General features: G+C 36.8%; 1 protein-coding gene across 1 annotated transcript in view; it reads right to left on the bottom strand.

Annotated features, from left to right (window-relative positions):
- The window catches only part of grk3 (G protein-coupled receptor kinase 3), a 68,908-nt gene that overhangs the window by 28,481 nt on the left and 13,291 nt on the right, over window positions 1–27,136 (bottom strand). Inside the window, exons 2-10 of the mRNA XM_083569104.1 lie at window positions 26,425–26,501; window positions 6,757–6,830; window positions 2,511–2,612; window positions 2,050–2,124; window positions 1,265–1,326; window positions 1,106–1,157; window positions 794–885; window positions 603–702; window positions 390–468 (exon numbers count right to left, since the gene is read on the bottom strand). Coding sequence (XP_083425230.1) covers window positions 390–468; window positions 603–702; window positions 794–885; window positions 1,106–1,157; window positions 1,265–1,326; window positions 2,050–2,124; window positions 2,511–2,612; window positions 6,757–6,830; window positions 26,425–26,501 — 713 coding nt within the window. The remainder of the gene's footprint in view (window positions 1–389; window positions 469–602; window positions 703–793; window positions 886–1,105; window positions 1,158–1,264; window positions 1,327–2,049; window positions 2,125–2,510; window positions 2,613–6,756; window positions 6,831–26,424; window positions 26,502–27,136) is intronic.

Genomic DNA, 27,136 nt, shown 5'->3' with positions numbered 1-27,136 from the left:
TTGATCAATTACAATTCATATAGTGTCAGTTTTTATGTAATAATTAATTAAACAGTCACAAAAAAAAATACCCAGCAGAAGGATTTCTGATTTGACTTGTGCTGAAGGCAGTTCTAGGAAACTTTTAACTTAACACCATTGTTTTCAGGCCTATTTTGAACATTTTCCAATCTTGATATAAAGTTAACGTTCAAGCAGAGTGGAGTTAATTATAACAAAAGTCAACGCATGTGTGCCTAAGAATGGCTTGTGTAATATTCCACAGGATGCCTGTAATTAAAATCTATATTAGCGTAATCCTACTGGGAATTAGCATCCTGCTTAGGGAGATCTGAGAAGCAGGGTAGTGAATGGCATGCGAAGAATCATGAAGAAATAGACGCTCTCACCATTCATTAGGTCCAGGATGAAACACAGCTTATCAGGCGTATGGAATGCATAAGTCATACACACAATAAATGGACAGTCCTAAATGCAGAGACAAAGTGAGTGGGAGAGAGAGACAGAGACACATGTTAAAAGACAGTAAAAATAAAATAAGCACACTACTTTTTCATTCTAGAGAAAAGCAGCCTTATTTTACAAGAGTCTGTGCAACCCACCCCTGTGCTGACCAACGACAGCATGATTCTCTCATTGAGCGCCAGAGTCTCACCCTGCTTCATCTTAATCCGCTTCTTGTCCAAACACTTCATGGCATACCTGGCATACAGAAACCAGAGCAGTGATGTAAGAAAATGTTTCCACTTCATTCAATGTTTTTAAAATGTTTGCTTTATTCCCTAGTACTCACATTTTTCCTGTGTCTGCCTTCCTGCAGCCATACACCTCTCCAAATCCACCTCTACCAATGATCCGATGAACACTAAAGTCGTTCATCGTTAACTACACATACACACAGCAGTCATGTTAAGACAATTTACTACAGGAAAACAATATCATGTGGCTGGATCTAAATATTAGTTAACTGTCACCTACTATGCTGTAATGTATCCCCTAAGGCTAAAGTTTACATAAAATATGGGATAATTAGCATTTCCTCTAAGTGTCTCATAATTGCATGGCTTCACTGCTTAAAATCTTAAAAATACAACAAAGAACTTACATGAATATTTAGCTCTACATTCTTCCACTGGCAGAAACGAGTGAACTTGTCACTATAGAAAAGAGAAGCAGGTTTAATTGTAGAAAGAAATAAAAAAAAGAAACGTAACAGGAACAATTAAGCAATAGCAAAAAAATTTATATAAAACAGAAATCACACCTTTCTATGAACTTCTGAAAGATCTTTCCTCGCAGGCTGTCACAGATTTCAACAATGTATGGCTAGAAAAAAAAAAATTTAATAGTGACCTTGTATTATTATTTCTCAAACATGGCCCAAAGGTCTGCACATTTATTATAATCATAACATTCCTTTCACATAGCCAATACTCAAAAATACTACTTTAGATAATTAACCATATGAAATGATTAGAGACAAACAATGAATTGCAGCAGATATGATTAAAAAAGCTGTTTTGCAGTTGCACTTTGGCTGGTGCATAAAAAGCAGGACGTGTTTCTCTTTTTATACATTTAAACGGCTCACTTTATAAATGTCATAATAGGTACTTTTTACAAAGCAAATTTCTTAAAAATAAAAATTAAAAATACAAATAAATAGCAAACAAACATTTGTAAAAGTGGCAATGTTCTGAAAGGTTATTCTACAAAATGCTATTATATCTTTTTCCAGGAAAATACCAGATTCTGTTTAACAAAATAAGCAAACAGCTTAAGTGCACAACACAAGTCCAAATCAATACATGAAATGTAGAGCTTTGCACTGATTAGAATTAAATTATTAAAAAAAAAAAAGAAAAAAAAAAGGGTATTACATGTAATTTACCTCTAGTTAGTCACTAAATCTGAGGGTCAACAGATGTTAACTACAAAGTTAGTGGAATGAGGCATAAAATATAGAATAGACACTGCAATGAATACTTCAAATTATATGCTGCAGACATTTAAAATTATTTTGGTAAAGTTTTCCATAATGTCTCTCACCTGAAAGAGTGATGGGGGCACTTGTTTCTTAGCCAGGTGAGACTGTACATGGTCCACCGCTTTCTTAGAGAAGGGCTACAAAACACACAGTACAACATATAAATGCAAGGTATGGGTCAAACCTCGAACCTTACATGTCTATAGCACAAAGCATCCAAATTATCGTCTCCCGTTTTCCTCAGTAATGTGTAAATCAAAGTGCAATCTAATTAAAATGTCCCAACCTTCTGCACCCTTTATTCTAAAAACTATATTTAAAATGAAAGTTAAATAGTAGAGGAATCATGGTGTCTGTGGAGAATAACAGGGCATTAATACATTTGCTTTGAGCTGGTATGTTCTATGCACCACAGCACTTACAAACCAAGAAAAGCCTGATACCTGCTTGAATAGCTTTCTCTTTTACCAGTCAGGCTTTTGACAGGTTTTTTTTGACAGGTTTTTTTTTTTGACAGTCTTACATGTGAGCATGACAGGAGCTCCTTCATTATGTAGCCATCGTATATCTGCCGACTGCGACTAAGTCTCTCCTCTTCAGAGTCCAACTTTTCATATTCTTTAATCTGGGAAGATAAAACAAAAGTCTGGTAATCTTAAATTCATTTGATCTGCATTACTAATCAGGCTGTGTTGACTTTTACATCAAGTCTGGCTGAAGGACTATAGCAATCAGTGAAAGATGAACCAATAATAGGATTCCTGATAAGACTGTTCAGCGCCCCCAGTGGTGTAGACGCCTGTCTACAAGCTGATTCTGTGATTATGCAAACATAGCTTTTTTTTTTGTATAACAAAAAAAGCATATACCGTATTTTTCGGACTATACGCCGCTACTTTTTCCCCACGTTTTGAACCCCACAGTTTAAACAGCGAAGCGGCTTATTTTTTAGTTTTTCCTGGGTTTTTCCCGGTTTTACAAACTTCAAGCCAAAAAACTGAGCGACATAACATTAGACCAATAAAATTCCCGAACGGAAACGAAAAAATATGCACCTCACCTGTGTTCTGAGCTGCACGGCATCGGGAGAAAAAAAACTTTTTTTGTTTTGTTTTGGTTTTTTTTTTAAACGCACAACGATGCTAAAAGATAAACTCCCGAGAGAAATAGTTGTGAAAGAAAGGAGGAAAACAGTGAACAATTACTTTCTTGGTAGGCTACTGTTTAGATACAAGCCGTTGTAACGCGTTGAGTCTGGGTGAAGGGAGAGCTCACTAACTCCAGTTGCAACAGAAATCATATAAGCACAGACAGGTTTCCAAAACTCGTGCTTTTTTATTTTTCTTGGCAACAGCATTACGAGTTAGTCAAAGAAACTGAAATAAGCATCAGAAAATAATAAGGACATATTCCTCGGTCTTGCACACATGCAGTAATAGCGGAAAAATGCGGCGGCAGGCTATTCCCAAAATACCGCTCTGCTCTTAAAGGAGCCACAACTGTCTCTTATTAAAGCTAAAGATAAAAATCTTTGTCAAATTCAGTGGGCGCGGCTTATATATGGGTTCGCTTTATAGTCCGGAAATTACGGTACACTCATGGCCATGCAATTCTGTTAGATATTACTCGTTTATTTTTTTGGTTTGCATTGGAATAGCACAAGAAAACAAAAAAGTCAAATCTAAAACAATTCCACACAGAATCCAAAAAAATGCCCTGGACAAAACTATTGGCACCCTTATTTGGTAGTTCCCCTTTAAAAAAAATAAAAAAAACTGAACTCAATCGCTTCCCGTAACAATGAATGAGTTTCGTACACCTCTCTACTGGAATTTTGGATCAATCTTTTTCTGCAAACTACACCAGGTCATTCCGATTTAAAGGATGCCTTCTCCCAACTGCTGTTTTGAAATCTCTTCACAGGTGTTCTATGGGATTCAGATTTGGACTCATTTCAGAACTCTCTAGCGCTTTGTTTCTAAAAAGTTCTTTTTCGAAATGTGTTTCGAATCATTGTCCTACACATGACCTCTGGTAAAGATGCAGCTTTCTGACACTGGCCACTACGCTGCGCCCCAAAATTCTTTGGTAATCAACAGATTTCATGATACTGTTCACACAGTCACGGCATCCAGTGCCAGAAGCAGCAAAGCATCCCCAAAACGCCTATAAACCTCCACCATGTTTGACTGTAGGGGCTGTGTTCTTTTCTTTGAAGGCCTCGTTTCTTTTTCTGTAAAGAGTGCCATGATGTCCTTTACCAAAAAGCTCTTCTTTTGTCGCATTTGTGCACAGTACGTTCTCTCATAAGGGTTGTGGCTTTTTCACATAAGTTTTGGCAAACTCCAGTCTTGCTTTTTTATGCCATTGTGTCAGCAGTGGTGTCCTCCTGGGTCTCCTAATGTAGCTTCCCTTTTTACTCAGTGTGAGCTAACACTGTTGCACCCTGTGTCTGCAGATCAGCTTGAATTTGTTTGGAAGTAAATCGGAGTTCTTTAACCACCATTCAAACAATCCTTTGTTGTAATTCTTTTATTCATTTTGCTCAGCCGTCTATCTCCAGGAAGGTTCGCTGCAGTGCCATGGGCTGTAAACATCTTGATATTGCGCACAGTGGACACAGTACCATTAAGAACTTTGGAGATGGACTTGTAGCCTTGAGATTGTCAAAGCTTTTCCACAATTTTTCCTCTTAAATCCATAGACAACTCTTTATAGTTCTTTCTTTTCTCGATGCTCAGTGTGACACACAACACAAAGGTTTAGGTCAACATTTTTCTATTTGGTTGCAAGTGTGATTACTATATTGCCCACATCTGTTACTTGCCACAGGTGAGTCTAAATATAAATTACAGGAGCATCACATGCTTGAAAAGCAATTTTTTTTTTTTACAATTTTGACAACGTGCCAATCATTTTCTAATAAAGTTCTGTGTGAAATCTTATCAAGTTTGACTTTTCTTCTGTTTTTGTGTTGTTGCAGTGCAAACAAAAACAACAAGCACGTAAGTACCAAAACATTTGCAATTGGAATAATTATCTGAGAGAAGTGTTCTGGCATTTTCTGCCAGAATTGCAAGGGTGCCGATATCTTTGGCATGACTATCTTTGAAAATAATAAACTGACTGAATTTACACACGTGTCACTTGGGGCCTGACAAAATAGAGCTTGTAGAGCTGAAAAAGAGTGTTTTTCTGGTTGGAGGGTATCATTCTCCTAATACTACTGTGTGCAGCAGGCACACAACACAAAAGTACCATTTTCTTCTCACACATCTCAAAAGTTTTTTTTTTTAAAAACACGTTGGCAAAACAAAGTATGACCCTGAGTCAAATTCTGGAGCAGCTATATTACCGTGATTTTGAGCATCATGTCTGAAGACTGCTGCAAACTGCATCCGAACCATGAAACAGAACGGGTTTGAAAAGGGCTGTAATGTACTTATGTACTGTAAGGGCTTGTTTTGTACATGAATCTTAAGGATTAATCAGTGTTCTTTGCTCGATTACAAAATGTGTGCTATTAATGTGTCAAATGTTTTGCAGGCTCTTTATACACAACAAAACACCATTTAACTATTTGCATGATGGTGTAAACATTGTTATGGCTTTGGAGATATGTCCAGATAAGTCTGCTACTGCAGAAGTAAGCTTAGGAATTTATTTATTTATTTATTTGCTTACAACCTTTTTTCCCCCCACTTAAGGCTCTAGAAACAGTCAGCACTCCAGAAGGATGAAGCAATACATAATGAAGAAGCCAGTACATGGGGCTTGAGGTTGTATAAATGGATACACACGTATGCTTTTTGGTTGAAGACAACGACTATTTTAAAATGCAGGTCTTCTCATGTGACAATTTGTAGGATTACAGCCAGCCTTCACACGAAAGTGGCATGATCCAAATCAAAACCCGTACACTGATGAACGTCATGTCATGTTAATTCTATTGACAAATCATCCTCCATTAAATGAATAATGGCTTTACACGCTCTTATCTTGACAGTTCATTTCTCCAAAAAAAATTATTTATTTCAATTTTGAAATTAAAATAAAGAATTATATTCTGCTGAAATACTTTGCCATGTCTCTTCTAAAACTTGCCAGAATTAGTCTCTGCTAGCTGGTTATTTCTTTTTGACATTGCAATATGTTTCATGCCAGAGTAGTTCAACAGCATTTCGATTGCTGAAGTCTAAACAGAACTTGGACATATGCTTCAGGTCATTATCTTTTTTTGTATGAAGTTTGGTCCAATTAGTCACAGTCCAGTTGCATGGCAGTGAAGTACTGAATGGTAGCCATGTTGGTTCAGGATTCTTTTCAACGGCAATAAGTTTCCAAACTTCCCTGCACCAAAACAACCCCAAACCATTAAGCTTCCACCTCCATGTTTGACTGTGGATGTAAAGCAGTCTGGTTACATCTCTCCTGTTCTTCAGCTTACATATATTCTTCTGATAGAGCCAGAAATGTCAAATTTGGACTCATCTGTCCAAAGATTTTACTTGGTCATTTACTGTGTTTGCAGTTGCTTTTACCTAGTTTGCTGCATCTAAACAAAAGAAACAGGCCTGATCAAAAGACTAGGTGCTTCCAAACCATTTACAGACCACTGAAATTTTTATTTAGGTATGTAGCAATTGCAGTACAATGCTTCAGTTTGGGTAAAATAAGACATTAAGTTCATGATAACTTAAGAATGATCAGATATTCCCATTTTAACAAAGGAATTAAAGAAAGATGAAAGAGCAAAAGATTCCTCTTACCTCTTCATAAAACTTCAGCTGGGGAACAGCCTCATCTATTTCATTCATACAAAAATCCTTGAATAGCAGGAACCCTGCAAACATGAGACATGAGCACAACTTTAACTGTATGCACTCAAAATGCTAATTTCCTCAATGGTTACGTTTTTAATCTACAAAACATAAATCCATAATGCTGTTATCGATTAGTTGGGCTGCTCAATTTACAGGTTAATGTGACTGCTAGATAACACATTCGCTTACAAAATGGCGGAGTACAGGGTCACCCGGCAGCTGGAAAAAGTGTACATCCCAAGTCAAGGATCAAGGAGAAACATCAGCACGGTACGCAAAAACTGTATAATCCTCATCATGTGAAAATGGTACAGTTTAAAGAAGTGCGATTGTATAAACTTAACTTCGAGAGAGTCGCACTGGATCGGTTCTATCTTGATTCGTGAGCATCAGGTTGCACAATCACCTCGTTCACAACGATGGATTCAATTAAAACGGTGCGAACAAACACTAAATTTAAAAGCAGCAAATAACAGCAGCAGTAAACTATTAAAACTACACATTTTTAGCCACTGTCGTAGTTTTCAGCGAATATTTTTTCCTTTTTTTATTAAACATGTTAACTTGCGTTTCTCTTTCATTTTCTTTTAATAGCATTTGTCTACTACGACAGTTAACTTCTGTTTTCAAACGTGATTTACTGCAGCTTTACTATGCACAAATGCTTGTTTTCAATGTTTGTATATTAACGAGATCTAATGAAATAATATATATATTCATATTCTAGATGATTATATCTTTACAACTGAACAAACTGTCCCTGGAAACAACACAGTATGAGTGAATCGGTTTACAATGTTTTTTTACTTGTTTTTATACATAAATACCCTGAATTAAGGTTTTATATACTTATAATGAGCAAAATATCTAATTCAAAAAATTTTTTTTTTTTTACTTTTATTAAATCCGATTAATTAAAAAACTAAATCGCCCGATTGAAAGATACATTTTTTATTTTTTTTTGGCCATACATCTGCATAAGAAATTGCCTTATTCTGGGTGCTTTGTCTGTTCCTATGTGAACACTGATACAGGAAAACTGCACCCACTAGATTCTGGGATGCCAAGTGTCTAAGGGCTAAGCGAAAAGATTGCCGTTCCATAATCCATTCTTTACCATGCTAATATTCATGTGTAAAATAAGCAGAAATTATTGGCCAGTAAAAGTTAGACAAAAACTCTGATTACATGCACCACATCCTAATCACTGTTGAAAAATTTGCCTTAACAAAAAGAAAGAAAATAAAAAAATTATTTATCCACTGACTACCCTGACTTTGGCTTTCTCAAGTCCCTTCCTCAGTGCTCTGCTTGCTGGACAATAACAACACTCCAAGGAAATAAGCCGACTGTTTCGTCTTGAGCGTTACATTAGTAAAACTTGCAGCCTCTTACAGAACCAGTCACGTAATAGTGATGTGGTGCGTCATTTGTGGGGAGTGCAGGGTGTGTGGGTGTTGGGTAGCGGTAAAGAAAAATCAAAACAGCAAGCAAAAATCAGCCTTATTGTTCCCATAGCAACAATAATAGGTCTCAGTCTACAAAAGGGTGAGAAAGGGAAACAGAAGCTAGAATATAGTGGCAAAATATCAGTAACAATCCAGTCCAATCCATTTCACTGCAGGCCAAAGGGGGAACAAAAGCATTTAAATAGTCCAGAGAAGTGCCCGTTGCTAAGTAATTGATGTACTAATGCAAAGGAAAAAGAGAAGAAGGGATTCACAAAAGGGGTGGGGCTAAATGTACGACTGTGGTTCCTCATTGGTATTATGTGAACACTGGTACAAGATGATTATCCCGGGCTTTTTTTTTTCCAGGATCATAAACATGCAAGTAAAAATACATAGGAAAAAAAAGTAATGCATAACAAATAATTTTACATCGACATTTTTGGCATTTGGCAGACGTACCTAACATTTATCTCATTTAAACAGCTGAGCAGTTGACCGATAAAGGCCTTGCTTAATGGCCCAGCAATGACGGCTAGTTGGTGCAGGGAACTCACAACGTTCTGAAGTCCAACATTTCAAACCCCAACCCACTGGAGTCAATTACAACTGATCAATTTGTAACTTGTCCACCTCTGCCTACCTCTATGTTAAAAAATGAATGCTACAATCAACTAGAACCTGTAACTCGTAATTACCTTGTCGTTTACAAAGTATTGCATCTTACCTTCATATACATCACTCAACATACACATTCTCTACTTAACCCCACTAATATTGACCATATAGATCACTACATCACATTGACACATTTTGCATTACATGTGTGCAGAGTTTGAAATATGTAATAAAGATATGAACATCAGCACAACATCCTTTTTTTTTTTTTTTTTTTTTTTTTTTTTTAAAGAAGTTTGCAATACCTGTGGTATTAGGACAAGCTTATTACAGACATTGAATAGCCAGCCACTGTTAGAACCTACTGCGGAATTATCTTGCGGGGTATAAAAATGTCACACAAACTTGCATTTGAATCCTACAGTAAAGGTAATCTATAGCATGTTTGCGTCTTAATCCTTTCTAATGCTGTACCTTCCTGTCATCAAAACAAAAGTTTATTGTAATCAGTGTTTAGTGCAAACTCCAAAAGAACATACAAATCTGAATACGTGCGATTTTCCCACATAGAATGAAACATTTACAAGCATCCGGACGACATAAAACCTTCAAGCTAAAGGTTAGAATAAAGGCAGCATCAGGCAGTCATCTGAGGTCAAATCAGAATGGGCAGCACAATCTTGGCAAAAAAAACTGGAAAGTGTGGCAAAAGAAAAATTCAATGATCACAAATATTTGCACCTACATATGTAGAATTGGCAAATAAACCATTTCCCTGATTTGAAGAGTGTATCTATGTGCATAGATCAGGGGTCTTCAATCTTTTCCAGGAAGGGCCAGTGTGGGTGCAGGTTTTCATTCCAACCAATCAATGGTCACACCTGATAGTCATTGAAAATGAAGATCATTAGATTTGAACAGGTAGAATTTGGTGTGGACTTGCTTGGTTGGAATAAAAACCTGCACCCACACTGGCCCTTTCTGGAAAAGATTGGAGACCCCTGCAACAGATGCTAAAATCACCATTTATAAGAGGTATTTTATGATGTGACATAAATGCAATTCAGCATGACATATTGTAGTTGTATCAAAATGTCAGACAACATTGAACTTAAGTGTTCAAGCCACCCCCCCCCCAAAAAAAAGAGAAAATTATATTTTCAAGCACTGAGTTACATTTAAGGTCTGGATAAGGATGTGCTGATTTTGAGTAGCATCTTAAACTCAACCCAAGCTATTGCCCTGTAGCTTTAGAGAGACAGCATGTCCTTACAGCTTTAAGAAATGAATCAGACCGTATCATGACACCAGCTCTTAATTATAAACATACCCACAATGCACAGTTAAGCTGAAGGAGGAAAAGAAAAAAAAACAAACAAACAAAAAAAAAAACAGTCTCCCATATCTGTAACGCTCCCATCTTTCCCTTAAGTGTTATCTCTTCGAAACTTATCTCCTCTGAGGCCAAAGCCTATCCCTGCTCAACTCTTGACTCTTCCGGGCAAGTACTATACACAGAGCTAGCTGTTGTTTACAGTGAGGATCATATTTCAGGGACAGACAGTGTCTAAAAGGAAGCAGCTCATGCAGAATAGTGCCGTTCACCTCCCTAAATACTAATTTGATTATTACATGTTTTATTTTAAATTATGAACAAATTATCACATATTTAGAACAAAGCACAGACCTGGGGCCTCTTGTTGTTTCTTATATTCTTATCATATATTAGCATTTATATTTATTGTTCATGTTCCTGCATCAGTAGCATTGTAAATCACTAGTCTTGAGGCATTGGTCACTCCTGCATACTTCACCAGGCTGCTTTGAATACACAAAAGTGTTTCAACATACATCAATCTTGCTTTTCACAGCTCATTGTAGTTAAATTGCAAAATAGCAAAGATGAGTTCTTTAACTTTGGCCCTGGCCTGTTCAGTGAAGTCATGGTTACCAGTCCATGAAGTTAAAGCATTTACACAATGATAATATTGATTATTATGTGTAGGAAGAAGATGCAAAATTACTTAGCTTCTGTCCCCTACACATAACAGATAGACACACAATCAATACAAAAATAAATGCAAAAATACACAATAAACACACACACACAAACACAGGCACGGAACAAGGAAAAACTAGAAAAGGAAATCGCAAAACTCGAGTACACGCATGCAGATGCAGCAGTCTTAACAAAGTGTCAGTTTATTTTTGGATTGATTTTCATCATTCCTGCCCACATGATCCTTTCTGTTCCATTTAGCTTTAAACACACACGCATACACACACTTCCCCTAGATTGGTTTCAACGGCAATCTTACAAAGCTGTAACAGAACACACACATGAGCTAACTCATTGATGAACGTTTCTCATACCCCAGAACCCACTCATTTTCGCTTGCCTAAGACTGGCTACTCTCATCGTACTCTTGACCTAATACACTCTGCTCAGAAATAGGGTTTCTCAAGATAAATCCACTGCTTTATTTTCTGCACAACACACAAGTAACAGTTTTTAAGCACTTTGTTTTATTCTTTATCTGTAATGAGGTATTAAAACAAGTGAACAAATACAGAAATTCACTAAACAACCTCACTCAAAATAAAGGCTCTAAATATGGCTAGTGTTGGGTTTTAGATTTGTTAGATAGTCATGTTAAACATGGGCATGAATTGGGGTTGTACAGTTTCATATTTCCATGGTCACCACATTATTAAATATACAGATTAAAATGCATTTCTGCCTATTACTGTCTACCAATGAGTTTTTCTTCACCTGACCAAGTTTCTTATTCCAGTCGAGAGGTGGCTGATATGATCATTTCTGATTGACAAAATGACAAAACAGTCTAAGCGAGTGCTCACTCTGACAGGAACACAGCCAAACCAATTATAATAAAGAGAAGCAGCTTCTTAAGCTATGCTTCTGCATCGATTTGCTTGGCAGCACAGCAACATGAACTGACAAAAAAAAGTCAGTACCTAAACAAAATTTTCACAAAAGACAATATGGTTATTTGCAAAATATGCAAACGCTAACATAGTCATGTTGAAAAAAAAATTACAAATTTGTTTAAACAAGAAAATCAAGAACGTACTTTGTTAGCTAAAATCCAAAGAACATGATGATTGCATGTGAACAGCAGCAAAGTGTTTTTTGTTTACTCAAGGCCTCGCACCAAGTGCATTTATTATTTTTAAGCTTGAAAACATACACAACAATGTCAGGGGTATAATATTAATAATAAAAAAAAAAGGTAGCGTTAGTGCGGTGTCACTGTGGCTACTCACTCTGTACCAGACATAAGATTTTTTTTTCTGCATGCATGAAAGCGCTAAAGAATCCACAGTGCTAGCAATATGGACTATCTAGCCTTTTTTGTCCAACTGCAAGAATTTCTCTTAAAAGGAGAAACAAACCTCAATCTGTTAGGTTGGGCAAACAGGTATCCTTAACCCTCATTCTGAACACTGACATTCCACAGGGCTGTGTTCTGAGCCCACTACTCTATTCCCTGTTCATCCATGACATACTCATCCAGTTATGCATTATATTCCTCTGCATAACTCCAACATCTTCATCGAGTATGCAGATGACACCACCATGGTCAGCCGGATCAGCAACAACGACGACTCGGCCTACAGGGAAGAGAGACAAAGCCTGACAGTGTGGTGTGCCACAAACAACCTGACACTCTATGCCACGAAGACTAAAGAGCTCGTTGTGGACTTTTGGAAGTCTAAAGCAGGAGACATCTTCCAGTCTACATCTATGAAACTGAGGTAGAGAGAGTCTCCAACTTCTCCAACTAAGTTCTTGGGAGTTCACATCTCTGAGGATCTGTCCTGGCACCAGAAAACTTCAGCTCTGTTTAGGAAGGCACAACACCACCTGTACTTCTTGAGGAGTCTTAAGAAAACTCATCTGTCCCAGAGAATTCCAACGAGTTTTTACCGCTGGATCATCGTGAGCATCCTGACCAACTCCATCAATGTATGGTACAGAGGTTTCACTGTGGGTAAATGCAAAGCCCTGCAAAGGGTGGTCAAAATCGCCCAACGCATCACTGGCACCCAACTACATGCCATTTAACACCTTCAGCAGATGTCTGCACAGAGCTCATATTATCATCAATGACTTTTTGCATCCCAGTCACAAACTGTTTAATCTCCTTCAATCAAGAAGGAGATACAGGAATATATGCACCAGAACCAGCGGGTTCAGGGACAGTTTTTTCCATCCACCATCACACTACGGAACTCTACACTACATATAAATATTTTAATATAAAAATTCTGTAAAATTATACATAAAATAGACATATTACATATTGTATTTTTATACCCTTCATTCTCTACACATATTGTGCCTTACATACATCTGCACGACTATTTTATTTGTGTGTGTGTGTATATATATATATATATATATATATATATATATATATATATATATATATATATATACACACACACACACACACACACACACACACACACACACACACACACACATATATACACACACACGTGTTATTGTACATCCTGCCTAATATTTCACATTCACACACACGTGTAATATATATATATTTATTGGACTTGTTTATTCAGCCTTTGTACATTTTTTCTAATGCCATAGCCTTATAACCTTCTACTTTTACCTTTACAACAGTGTCTGCACGTTTCACTGCCATAGACTTTACATTTATTCACTGTACATATGTTTACACACACACACACACACACACACACACACACACACACACACACACACACACACACACTTTTCATAGTCATGAAAATAAAGATTCACACTGAAGGCATCAAAACTATGAATTAACACATGTGGAATTATTTACATAACAAAAAAGTGTGAAACAACTGAAAATATGTCATTGTATGTTCTTCAAAGTAGCCACCTTTTGCTTTGATTACTGCTTTGCACACTCTTGGCATTCTCTTGTTATGTATATAATTCCACATGTGTTAATTCATAGTTTTGATGCCTTCAGTGTGAATCTACAATTTTCATAGTCATGAAAATAAAGAAAACTCTTGGAATGAGAAGGTGTGTCCAAACTTTTGGTCTGTACTGTATATATGTATGTATGTATGTATGTATGTCTGTACTGTGTGTGTGTACACACACACACACACACACACACACACACACACACACACAGTGAGGAAAATAAGTATTTGAACACCCTGCTATTTTGCAAGTTCTCCCACTTAGAAATCATGGAGGGGTCTGAAATTGTCATCGTAGGTGCATGTCCACTGTGAGAGACATAATCTAAAAAAAAAAAAATCCAGAAATCACAATATAAATTATATTTAATGTTCTATTTATTTGTATGATACAGCTGCAAATAACTATTTGAACACCTGTCTATCAGCTAGAATTCTGACCCTCAAAGACCTGTTAGTCTGCCTTTAAAATGTCCACCTCCACTACATTTATTATCCTAAATTAGATGCACCTGTTTGAGGTCGTTAGCTGTATAAAAGACACCTGTCCACCCCATACAATCAGTATGAATCCAACTACTAACATGGCCAAGACCAAAGAGCTGTCCAAAGACACTAGAGACAAAATTGTACACCTCCACAAGGCTGGAAAGGGCTACGGGGAAATTGCCAAGCAGCTTGGTGAAAAAAGGTCCACTGTTGGAGCAATCATTAGAAAATGGAAGAAGCTAAACATCTCCCTCGGACTGGGGCTCCATGCAAGATCTCACCTCGTGGGGTCTCAATGATCCTAAGGAAGGTGAGAAATCAGCCCAGAACTACACGGGAGGAGCTGGTCAATGACCTGAAAAGAGCTGGGACCACCGTTTCCAAGGTTACTGTTGGTAATACACTAAGACGTCATGGTTTGAAATCATGCATGGCACGGAAGGTTCCCCTGCTTAAACCAGCACATGTCCAGGCACGTCTTAAGTTTGCCAATGACCATTTGGATGATCCAGAGGAGTCATGGGAGAAAGTCATGTGGTCAGATGAGACCAAAATAGAACTTTTGGGTCATAATTCCACTAAACGTGTTTGGAGGAAAAAGAATGATGAGTACCATCCCAAGAACACCATCCCTACTGTGAAGCATGGTGGTGGTAGCATCATGCTTTGGGGGTGTTTTTCTGCACATGGGACAGGGCAACTGCACTGTATTAAGGAGAGGATGACCGGGGCCATGTATTGCGAGATTTTGGGGAACAATCTCCTTCCCTCAGTTGGAGCATTGAAGATGGGTCGAGGCTGGGTCTTCCAACATGACAATGAGCCGAAGCACACAGCCAGGATAACCAAGGAGTGGCTCTGTAAGAAGCATATCAAGGTTCTGGCATGGCCTAGAAGGTCTCCAGACCTAAACCCAATAGAGAATCTTTGGAGGGAGCTCAAACTCCGTGTTTCTCAGCGACAGGCCAGAAACCTAAATAATCTAGAGAAGATCTGTGTGGAGGAGTGGGCCAAAATCCCTCCTGCAGTGTGTGCAAACCTGGTGAAAAACTACAGGAAACGTTTGACCTCTGTAATTGCAAACAAAGGCTACTGTACCAAATATTAACATTGACTTTCTCAGGTGTTCAAATACTTATTTGCAGCTGTATCATACAAATAAATAGTAAAAAATCATACATTGTGACTTCTGGATTTTTTTTTTTAGATTATGTCTCTCACAGTGGACATGCACCTACGATGACAATTTCAGACCCCTCCATGATTTCTAAGTTGGAGAGAAATAGCAGGGTGTTCAAATACTTATTTTCCTCACTGTATATATACACACACACACACACACACACTTTATTTCACATGCTGTACATATACTTACATATTAATCTGCACAATTGCTACTATTTGCACGTCTGGTAGATGCTAAACTGCATTTTGTTGCTGTGTACTATGCAATGATACAGCTAGATCGACAGATAGACAGACAGAACTCATCCATCTATCCATCCACCCATCTATCTAAAAAAAAGTGTGTTGCATTTATTGGATTTATACTATTTTGAACCAAACCGTGACTTCAAAACCGAGGTACGTGCATTTTGTGTACCACTACACCCCTAAACGCTAGCAGTATTGACTTCATGAATGCACAATATATGACAGAAAGCAAACTTATAGAAGCCTTAATAGGTGTTGCTTATTTTATAAATGGGGCCGATACAATTAACTTCAAGTATCTTAAAATTCATTAAGTGAGCACTAGAAATATAAACTACAACAGAAAAAACCCACTGCCTTGGAAAAACACCACTGTTAATGATTATTTAATCTTTAACTAAACACAATGGCCCTGTAGACCAACATGTGCATATTTGAGTTCACAGACACTTACAAAATCAAGTAAGCAAACACAAAAGTCAAGGCCAAAAATAAATAAGGCTTAGGGCTGATTAGTTCTTGTCCTGCCTTTTCCAGATAATCAAGCCACTGTATGAACAGAAAGCTAGTGCTTCAGAGCTACAGATAGTGCTTGTCCAAATGATGTTCATATAACTGGCTCTGGTATATGTAAATGTACAATGAAAGCCAAAAGAAAAGAGGGGGAGGGAGATTTAGACAGAAACCAAGACAAACTGAGAGATTTGATAGTGAGGTCAATAAATCGATCCACATCACAGAACAATTATGGACATCTAGTGGGTAACCAGTCAATGAACAATATATATGAGCACAGCATGTGTGCCTTAAGTCAAATTTACACACATGCCCTGATCATTGCAAACAAAGCATCATTATTTTCAAGCACACTGACACAAACCCAGGCCAAAAAAATCAAAGAAAAGCATCTGCAGGATAGCAGCATTATTTACTAATGGTCAGAGATAAATAAACACAATAAGCACTGTCGACTTAAGGGATGATGAGTGTCTATATGTAATTACTCTGTGCATCATCATGTCTGTTGGATTATTTTTTAGGTCCTTATTCTCATTTTCAGCACCACTTTTTTAATATATCATTCAATTAATTTCATTTTCTCAGTTACCAAGCAAACAAGGGGTTTCTTCAGGGTTGCCACAGTAACCACAGTTGCTTAGCAGCACAAAACTCTCCAAACAGCCATTCCAGAACTCTGGCAGATGGGAGGGAGGGAGAGAAAGAAAGAGTGAGAGGGATGCGAGTGAAGGAAGAGGCGTGGCTTGAGCAAGAGAAGTGAGGGAAAATGTAAGTAGTGGTGCTCCTCCCCTCAAGACTAGAGTACCTCAATAGACTACAGCTGCAAAAATGACTCAACATTCTACATTATACTGATTCTGAAACATTTGTGTGGATATTTATGTGATCGGTGTTTAATTGATCATTGACAACACGGTGTTATAATGTAAGGGAGCACAGGCATCTGCTCCTGGATGGCATGTTATACAACAGCGAAGTCATCGGGGGCAGCAGCAGCAGCTCTGATTCCACTACACCAGACAGCAGTGTCTGCTAAACTGTTTTCAGGCAGCCTAATTATAAACAAGTAAATACAATGTTAAAACCTTGTGTAAAAATAAATAAATACAAATCTGGAAATATGTTTAATGTAATTGTGTTTCTTAAGCGAAGATTGTTTGAAAATAATAAAATAAATAAAGTAAAACAGATCCACAACATCAATAGAAATCAGGAATTCATGAAAGACAAAAGCATATTCAACAAAGTAAATAAATGCCACACTGCAAATTCATAGTACGAGTTGTGTATGGACACTGCGTGAATGTCAAAATATAACTTTAAAGCCAGAAGTAATCCAATTTCACTTAAAGAAAAACTAAAGTATTTTTCCCCTCACATTTGATAGTGCATTGTTGTACTTTTTGTCATTACCAGATATGGTAATATCCAGATTTGGTCTTTTGGATTTAGAGTGAAGAGCACTATTCCATTCTTCCAAAATCAATTAGAATACAGGCGGATTCTTCAAAATTAGTTGATTCCTTTCTGGTTGGTGTCTGACTCAACCACCTAGACAGGGTACCAGGAAGCACAGCATCACGACAAAAAAAGTGAGATAGTTGTTACATTTGTGAATAAAGTTGCGTGTGTGTGCGCGAGCGAGCGAGCGAGAGAGAGAGAGAGAGAGAGAGAGAGAGAGAGAGAGAGAGAGAGAGAGAGAGAGAGAGAGAGAGAGAGAGAGAGAGAGAGAGAGATTGAGCGCCATCTGCTCTGGCACACAGTAATGCTACTGTTTCCATTAACAGAGGGAATGTGGACGGGTGGATGAGAGCAGACCACTGGGGCCAACTAGGGAAATGAAGAATCAGGAAATGAGGGGGGAACTCATCTATTTGTATAATCATAAACAATTCCATTTGCTTGAATTCACCCTCACGGCACAGCATTGAAGAAAAACGCTATGTGCCGTGCTTTGTTGTGAAATGCATGATTCTTAACGCCATGCACTTTTGACACATTAATAGAACAACTAACATTCTCAGAATAGAGCTGGAGAAAGAAAGAGCAAAGGGCAAGATTTCTGAAGATTTTACAAAGTATTTACAGCCCCAATTCCAAAAAAAAGCTGGAAAAAATAAAATCTATGAAAAAACTAAATGCAACCTTTTGCTAATCTGATAAACCCATATTTTACAAACAAAAGGAAAAAATGTGGCAATTGAGAATTTGACTGATGCAAAAGATCTCAAAAGGGATAATTAGGGCCCGAGCACCAAGGAGCAGGCCAGAATGGCCTGCACCAAAGATGCGAAGCCCTATTGTTTTCCTTAGAATTTATTTATTTACTTTTTTTTTTTTTTTTTTTTTTACACACATTGGCCAATTGGGTTCCCTTAACATGCTCGAAAACGTTTGAAATTTGGCGCACACGTCAGAGTCGTCCGTCACTAGGCCCCTGTAATGCAAAAACAAACATTGGTGCACAAATCGGGCAATTATGTACGCACATGCATAAGAGTTGGTACGCATATAGATCTCATCGACCCAAACAACTTTCGCCCTCAAAAAAATATTAGCTCCGCCCAACAGAAAGTCAGCCATTTTGGTTTGTTTTATAAGTGCATGCGGTGAACTTTTAAATACTCCTCCTAGGGAATTCATGCGATTGACATCAAACGTGGTGTACATGATGCCGAGACATTGGACTTGCTAAATTTTGATATCTCGAACGGTGCTGCCATGGTGGGGCGACAAAGTTATGGCGAATTCAGAGAAAAGGAAGTGTCTAATATCTAAAGCAAAAATTTCTTATTCGGATGACACGCCAAGGATTGTTCGGCCAAGGATTCCGATTGCATCGATTTACATATCGTGAATCTTGGACATAGCGCCACCAACAGGCGGCAGGAAGTGTGTCAGTCACAAAGGTGGATTTTTTGACAGCTGCATGCGGTAAACTTTTAAATACTCCTCCTAAAGGATTCATGGAATTGAGAACAGACTTGGTCAACATAACTCAGAGATAATGGAGATGCTAAATTGCGAAGGGATTTTTGATCTCAAACACTGTTCCCATTGCAACGCGTCAAACTTTACTTTTATTTCAGGCATATTTAAGGCTTTTGGTGTGCTTAGATTAATATGAAATTTGACACATACGTCACATTTGTCGGCTGTTAAGTGTGGACAAAAAGGTCAGACAAAGGTGTGTCTCTTAAGTGGCTCACTAGCACCCCCGTTTGTCTAAAATATGGGGTTTCTTTTACCTACAGTCCCCAAATGCTATATAGTTATAGTTAACATAACATAGTCCACTGATATTTACCCACTTGATGCACTTGCACACCGTGCATTGTTTTCTGGGAGGCACCGTATAGCGATACACAAATGTGCGGGGGCCCGCCATCCCTGCTTGCAGCTATATTTATAATAGATAATTCTGCAATTGAAATTGCTGCATGGGTTTTAGAAACACTTGCAAAAATCACCGTCATTGTAAATATAGTTCTCTATGCTAGAAAAAAAAAAAATGTATAAGTTTTTTAAAAAAAAACAATAAAAACTAATGCCTGCATGCCTTTCTATTTAAAACTGATGTCTGTCTATTGTTAGCTCCATCTGAGCAGCTAACATATAAAAATCTACTAAACGCTATTCTTACAGTCACAAGCCTGAGTGATGTGTGTGTATTGGTAATATTTTACTATGGTTCACTTCAAATTCAAAATTAAATTAAAATTCAAACAGAATTTTGGACTAAAACAACAGTACAGCAATAACAGCGAGAAAAGAACCAGTAGCTCAACAAGTGAGCAAGCAAACAAGAGAGAATAGCATTAACAAAAACCTAACTAACTAGAATTAGTGACAATTCACTAGTGAATCAGCGACACCTATACCGATTTTTCCACCTTCATTTCATGAAATTAATTAATTAGACGTGACACAGAAAATTGCTTAAATTACACATTTATTGAACACCACAGGCCTCTCAAAAAAGTGCACTTGTTGTGCAGGTTTTGGTCCCCGTGCCAACCTGTAGCCAAATCTACAGCTGGTTGAAGGCTTACGAACAATAATGTTCCAAAATATTACACACATTCTCTCTTTTAATGCAAAAAATTGTCTTTCTTGCTCTTGTCTTTGCAACTTAGCAGACATAATAGTATAAAGTGACTGATATGTGTAGCTTTTTCCATTCACAGTTGTAGCTTTTCCAGGTTTCCTGTTTGGATGCCAACCTGCCACCTGCTGGTATGAGAGAGTTATGTAGCGCAGAACGTACACACACTGTTTTGCTGTCAGATGCATCTGCCTAATAATCGGCCTAATTTGCAGCACAATCGGCCAATGCCGATAAATTAAAAAGTTCCCAAACCCGGCCAGATTATTCGTCTAGCAGATCAATCGATTGACCTCTAGTAGACACAATAAGAATATTTTTTGTGTTTTCTGTTACAATAATCTCGTATTTTCAAGAAAAACATTCCACAAAAATTTTGCTTATAAAGATTTGTGCTTATTCAACCAAAAGGGTGTTAAGTAAAGTCAGGTAATGAAGCAGTTTGAGGAGTCCTGGGGTGCAGTCAGCAATCAATTTAATCCCAAATGTGTTTAAAAGAGATGAGGTTATAGCTATATACAAGGCCACTCAAGATTTTCCCTTTCAACCAATGTAAACCACACTGGAACAGGTTTGCGTCTCCCAGCTAAAATGAAGGTGAAAGTTTAATGCTACCAAATCAAGTCATCCTATACAATTGTGTTCCTCTAGCAGTATGGAGTTTGGGGAAGAACCACATATGGCTAGAAAGGTCAAGTATCAGAATACATTTGTTTATATAGTGTATTTGATTAAGGGCACGGCTGATAAAGAGCTTAAAAAGTGAAGTGGTGGGTTGGAAATGATAGCCGAGCCTCATATGTGAACATATGTTACAGCCCCAATTAAAAACTAAATGGGATGCTGTGTGAATGCAATAATAAGTAAATCGAATAAACCCATATTTTATTCAGACATGTTTAAGACTTAACCTAAAAATCTAAAATTTTAAGGGGGAAAAAAAAGGTAATTTTCAAATTGATTTGTACAATCTGTCAAAAAAAAGTTGGGATAGGAAAAACAAAAGTCTGGAAATGTAAGCCCTACTATAAAAGAATAATAAAATGGGTATAAAAAAAGAGCATCTTTGAGAGGCAGAGTCTCTCAGAAGTAAAGACATGCAGGTTCACCGATCTGTGTCAACAAAGTGTCTACAAATTGTGGAGCAATTTCAGAATAAAGTTTCTCAACATTCAATTGTGAAGATTTTGAATCTCTTATTATCTACAGTGCATAATGTCAACATTTTTTTTTAGAATTTTAAGAGAAATCTCTGTGCTCAAGAGACCAACAACATTTGATGCCTGTTATGTTCAGGCCTCTTAGGCAACACCGCATTAAAAAGAAGTATGCTATCGACATCCCAGCTCAGCATGTGTTGAACTTCCCTTACATATATCGCCATTATATACCTGGTAAATGAGCAAAAATGCTATTTAAAAATCATAATTTTAAAATAAAATAACGATGTCACAAAATGCTACTAGTGACAACAGGGAGGGATGCTATTCCAGACAGAGACATTAATCAAAATGATTCTGGTTGATTGCGTTTGCCAAACATGGCTCAGCTCAAATGGTACTGGAAAAAGAAGCATAACCATGAACAAATATCAAAAGTTAAATATGACAGAGTAGTGTATTAAAAATATCTGCATGATATGCTCTTACCCAGCACTGTATGGCATTTTAGTCATACGTATTCCTAGTAAAGTGGCAGAGGAGTGTGTATAATTTCAAGCATTTTTTGCATAAAGCCAAGTCAAAATGAGCACTGTATATTTCCGTGACTTACTTATTTGTACACATGCAAATCTCACACATTCAACATTTGAATTGAGGCTTGTAAAGTCCCAGGGATGCTGGATGTTGATTTCTGTTTAGTGTGTTTTGCACAAAATGTGCTTAATTTAGAATTTGGGTACGGTGCTTTTTTTTCTTTTTTTCCGAACAACTACATGTTTATGTTAAAAGCGCTATACAAATAAAAATAAATTGAATTGAATATATATATATATTTGCCATCCTTGGACAGAGTAAACCACAGAGCCTCTTCCTATAACATATTTGTACAGAATTGTAAAAAGATTTTTTTTATGGCCTTTGTACACCAAACATGCTAATGGTGTACAGGACTATAAAATTTGATTTGCATCACCTCTAATGACAACATACAATGCTAGTTGCACTTATAATAATGTTTGGTAAAATTTGGATGTGGTAATTTGTGAGGTTCTTTCGAGCCAGGTTTCCACCAAAACAATTATGAAAATGTAGTCAAAATCTAAATGATCTCATCTATGCACTATTTCCTTTGCCATCTTCTTTTGTAAGATAAGATTATCCAACTCATTAAGTTGAAGTTTTGAATTACTGTGTGTAATGTCTTACACTTTTATGGTTCTTCATGCTAATGCAGAAGGAAATTAATGAATTACGTTTACTCATGTTGCTGTAATTAAGCAGATTTCTATGTGCTTCTACTTTTTTTAAATTAGTTTCCAAAACCTGTCATTTTACTTTTACTTAAGTATGTTTTGTACAAAGCACTGCACTAAAATCACAAGGTGGAGAACGACAAATCATAAATCATTCAGCAGTGGTGCAGCGACCCAGCTGAAAGCAAAACCTAATCAAATTCTGCTTTAGCTGAACTCAAAGGAAATGAGAACCCTGGACACACTTCGGCATCAAGTGCGAAAAAGATGTGACTGGCCAGAGACCACCAGACTCAACATCAAACCTGCACAAGCATGTAGAAGTCTTTTTTTTTTTTTTTCTCTCTTCAAGTTTATAGTGCTAAAACCGGTTTTACAAATATGAGCCAAAACAGTGGTGCATGACACGGTTAATGGTGACTGGCGCTAGTAACTCTGCTAGTAGCTATTTATTAATTATGCAAATGCTATTAAAGATGTTAAATTAAAATGTAATAAAATTAAAACTATTAAAATTACTACGTGTTTAAATATAAATAGAGATAAGACTTTATATACATTCACATCAAAATCGATAGCTGTTTTGAGTTGAGTTTGTATGAGGTACATATGCTTAAGGCATACCTTTCACTATCTTTCATAATAATTAGGTGCAAAGGGATGGTGTACAGAATCCACAATTTATATCACCACCATAAAATGTTTTATGGAATGGTTTGCACTAAAAAGGCACATTATACTACACAAATGTTTTATTTAGTTTAAATCATTTCTTGGCATGTTTTATTTTGATATTGTGCTTTAATTTTTAAAGATGTTATAAATCTTCCTTGTACTTTTTGAACTTCACAACAGAGATGCCTATTTTAGAACTCTTACCACCTCTGTTATTCACTAGCACCCAGGTCTGCAAATCCAGAGACAGATGACTGTCAATAGAGACCAGACAAGTAGTTAAGGGCCAATAAACAGTTTTTTACTACTACAATTTATCTGAAAAATACACTTAACACTTAATAGGAGCACCTGTACAGCTGCACATTCATGCAGTTACCTAAATTAGCCAACCATGAGGCTGAGGAGGCAAAAGTACAGACACTAGTCTGATGCATGCCCTGGCAAAAATAAATGTATCATGTAAATAGTAGTAACAAGTAGAGCTCAGCATAAGCAGTGTAAACTGGAATGTCTTTGCTGCCAACAAGCCTAGTCTTTTATTTCACTAATTCTTAAATAAAAAAGTAAACAGACAAATAAATGTTTCACATTAAAACTAACAAAGCATGTTCTTCCATACATGGGTTCATATATATTGCATATTTGGCAACCTTAAACCTTGGGCAACCTCAAGAGTTTTAAAAGAAAAAAAATATTTATGTAGAAGTAAAAATAGTACTGATGGAAAAACTTCAACACTTGACCATACTGTAAACATGAATGGATCAATGGCAAGATGTTCTCCATTCATCTGCGGGAAATGAGGATAAGTCTGTAAAATTTCCAGAAGTTTTAAGATACTGCACTAACAAGCATCAACAGATCTGGTTTTACTGAGGGGTTCAAGAACTGACACCAAACACTGTTTTGCTGAAAAACACTGTTTTGTGAATCATATACATAAGGCATTACTTTATTCACTAGTGCAGCTCACATTCTCCTCTACAGAAACACAACATATACCAATAATGGCAACAACTATAAAGGCAGTTCCTCAGCTTGCACTTCCTCATCGTTTTGTTTGGTAGTGCAGCAGCATTGCTAGCGCATAGGAGATGTGGGTAAAAAAAAAATAGATCAGCATCAGCTATATGGAACTGCTAAATTGTACACGCAATTGTAAAAGCATGGAATTTTAAGAAAGAAGCAAGCATTATAATGCAGCGAATAACCCAAGGGAGTGTTCATGTCTACTATATGAAAGCTGTAACAGCTTAAAGTTGGTTAAGAAATAATTAGGTTTAACTTGAAACACAAACGGCATATAATCATTGAGAATAAAATACTGGACATGTAATGCACATTACATAACCTTATGTTTGACACTTGTCTTCATGGTTGTTGATGTTTGATGATTGTCTATGTTTTCTTTGCGTTTTTCCTTCGGTCTTATTTTGCCCCCAACAGATATTTTATTGTGGACACGCCCGTAATAGAAAATTACATTTTCCTCACTTATTAAACAAACATGGTGTTCCAATACCACCAGCATCTCACAGTGCTTTACAGTTCACCTTGAAGCAAATCTTCATCTTGCGACTGCAAGTGACTGCGAAGGGCACCATAAGGTGTTCCATCTACAAATAATTAGAATACAATTTCTAATATGTAAAGACTGTATCATGTTAATTTTTTAAACTAACTATAATGTTAGTTTCAAAACCTTCACAGTAGTAGCTGATAGGAAGCTCTCTAAAAAGACACTGAACATCTGTGATTTGCTCAGATGTAATCAAAACTTCAGTGGCCTAATGTAAACTGTAGGATTGTCAGAGAAAAGGAGAAGAGTGAATTCAGTGCACACTTCCCTCTGGAGACTTCAGGCCTATAAGTAAGTAAAGTTAATCAGGCCTGATTTATTCCCATTGCGCTTCACTTAAAAAGTGCCATTTTTAATCAGCAGAAGAAAGAGACAGCCTTCCAGTTATGCACTTGTGAATTATTGAGCTTTTTTTATGCAGTGATTTGACCACAACACACTGTAGTCAAAAGTTCCACTGATGATTTTGGCTTTTAAGGTGACAAATGGATACAAATGAGGAAGCTATTGAGATTAAAACAATGAGTAGTCTCACACTAATAGACTCATAAACTGTAATATCTCTGAAATAACACACTGATTGGAATAACATTTATCTAAGCAAATATAGGTGGGTTTTTTGGCAGAAGATTATACACATTCTGTCACATGACCAGCCATTAAGAATTGCTCAAATCATATAATAAACTGATTTATTCAAGCATGGTTTCCAAGTTCCTAATGAGCCAAAGTTAAAGGGGAAGGTACTAAACCTGATGCAGCCCCAAAACAAGAAAATAAGGGAGATATTTTCTCATAAATTTTAGCAGTTGAATATCCTTTAGACTTAATGAACGGCTTTTCAGATGATGCTAGGACATTTAAAAAGTCACCTTTTTTTATAGCCAAATATTATTATCCACTGCAATAAAGCATTCCTCCTGGTTCTAGAATTAGGAAACTGAAAAACATTAAACCTTTAATTTAAAACAGTAAAATAAATAAAATAAGTAAAGCTAGTCTCCCCTTAATCCCTTAGTCTCACTCACTATTTCAATGGCATGTCTTAGCGATACCGGGGCTTGAACCCCCGACCTTCCAATCAGTAACCCGATTCTTATTCTGCAAATCAACGCTACCTAATTATGTAGATTTGGTTTTAATTAAATTCTACTAGAAATGAATTATTTTCTCTTATCTGGCAAACTTTATTTCTGGGAACTCAGTCCTGAGCAACAAATAACTGCCAAATGCAGCTTTTCTTTCTCACACTTTTCCACTGATTTAATGCCAACATAAACCATGTCAAACACAAAAGCTGAAAAATGTTTCTTGTAGTTAAAAAAAGCAGTTAAATAATGAAAAATTAATGGACACTTACCAATTTTCTGATTGAAGATTTTGTCAAATGCGAGTTCATCTCTCTCTTCCAAGTACTTCTGCATCACACTCCGAATACTGGGAAACGAAGAACAAAAGTGTGTCAAATGCTTGGCTAATAACAAGTACAGTAACACGGATTCAAAATGTTCAGTTGTACAGAGCAGTCTGTGCATTATTTATTTATTGTCAGTGGCTAAGCTCATCGGCACAACTCTGCTGAACACTGGGGTGACTGAACTGAAGCGCACTTGATGCGATGATTAATGTCTATTGCTGTATAAATGTGAAAATTGTTCTGCTTTGTACAGCATTGTTGTAATGGAAGTGAAACAAATATGTGACAAATGTTTAACTTATAAAGACAGTAAATATTTAGTGATACTTGTATGGAAAAATATTGCTTTACATTTAATTACAGTTTATGCTAGCCAGATGCAGGCAGCAAAATCAGCCCACCCACAAGTTACAAAATATTTAATATTTCAAACGAAGGTAAAAATTTTAAATACAATATTAAAAAAATATAATAATTATATAAGAAAATATATTATCAAATATATCGAATTATTCACTGGTACAGTAGTTACTGTGCCCTAAACACCAGAAATTAAAAAAAAATCAGAAACTAAAAAAAAAAAACAATAAATTGCCTAAAATGTATTTTAAAAGCCAAAGTAATGAAGAAAATTGAGGATCCACTGCAATCAATT

This window comes from Silurus aristotelis, assembly GCF_946808225.1.
Source record: "Silurus aristotelis genome assembly, chromosome: 18".
Lineage (NCBI taxonomy): Eukaryota > Metazoa > Chordata > Actinopteri > Siluriformes > Siluridae > Silurus > Silurus aristotelis.
The sequence above is the reverse complement of the archived record's forward strand: the minus strand, read 5'-3'. Positions and strand labels throughout refer to the sequence as shown.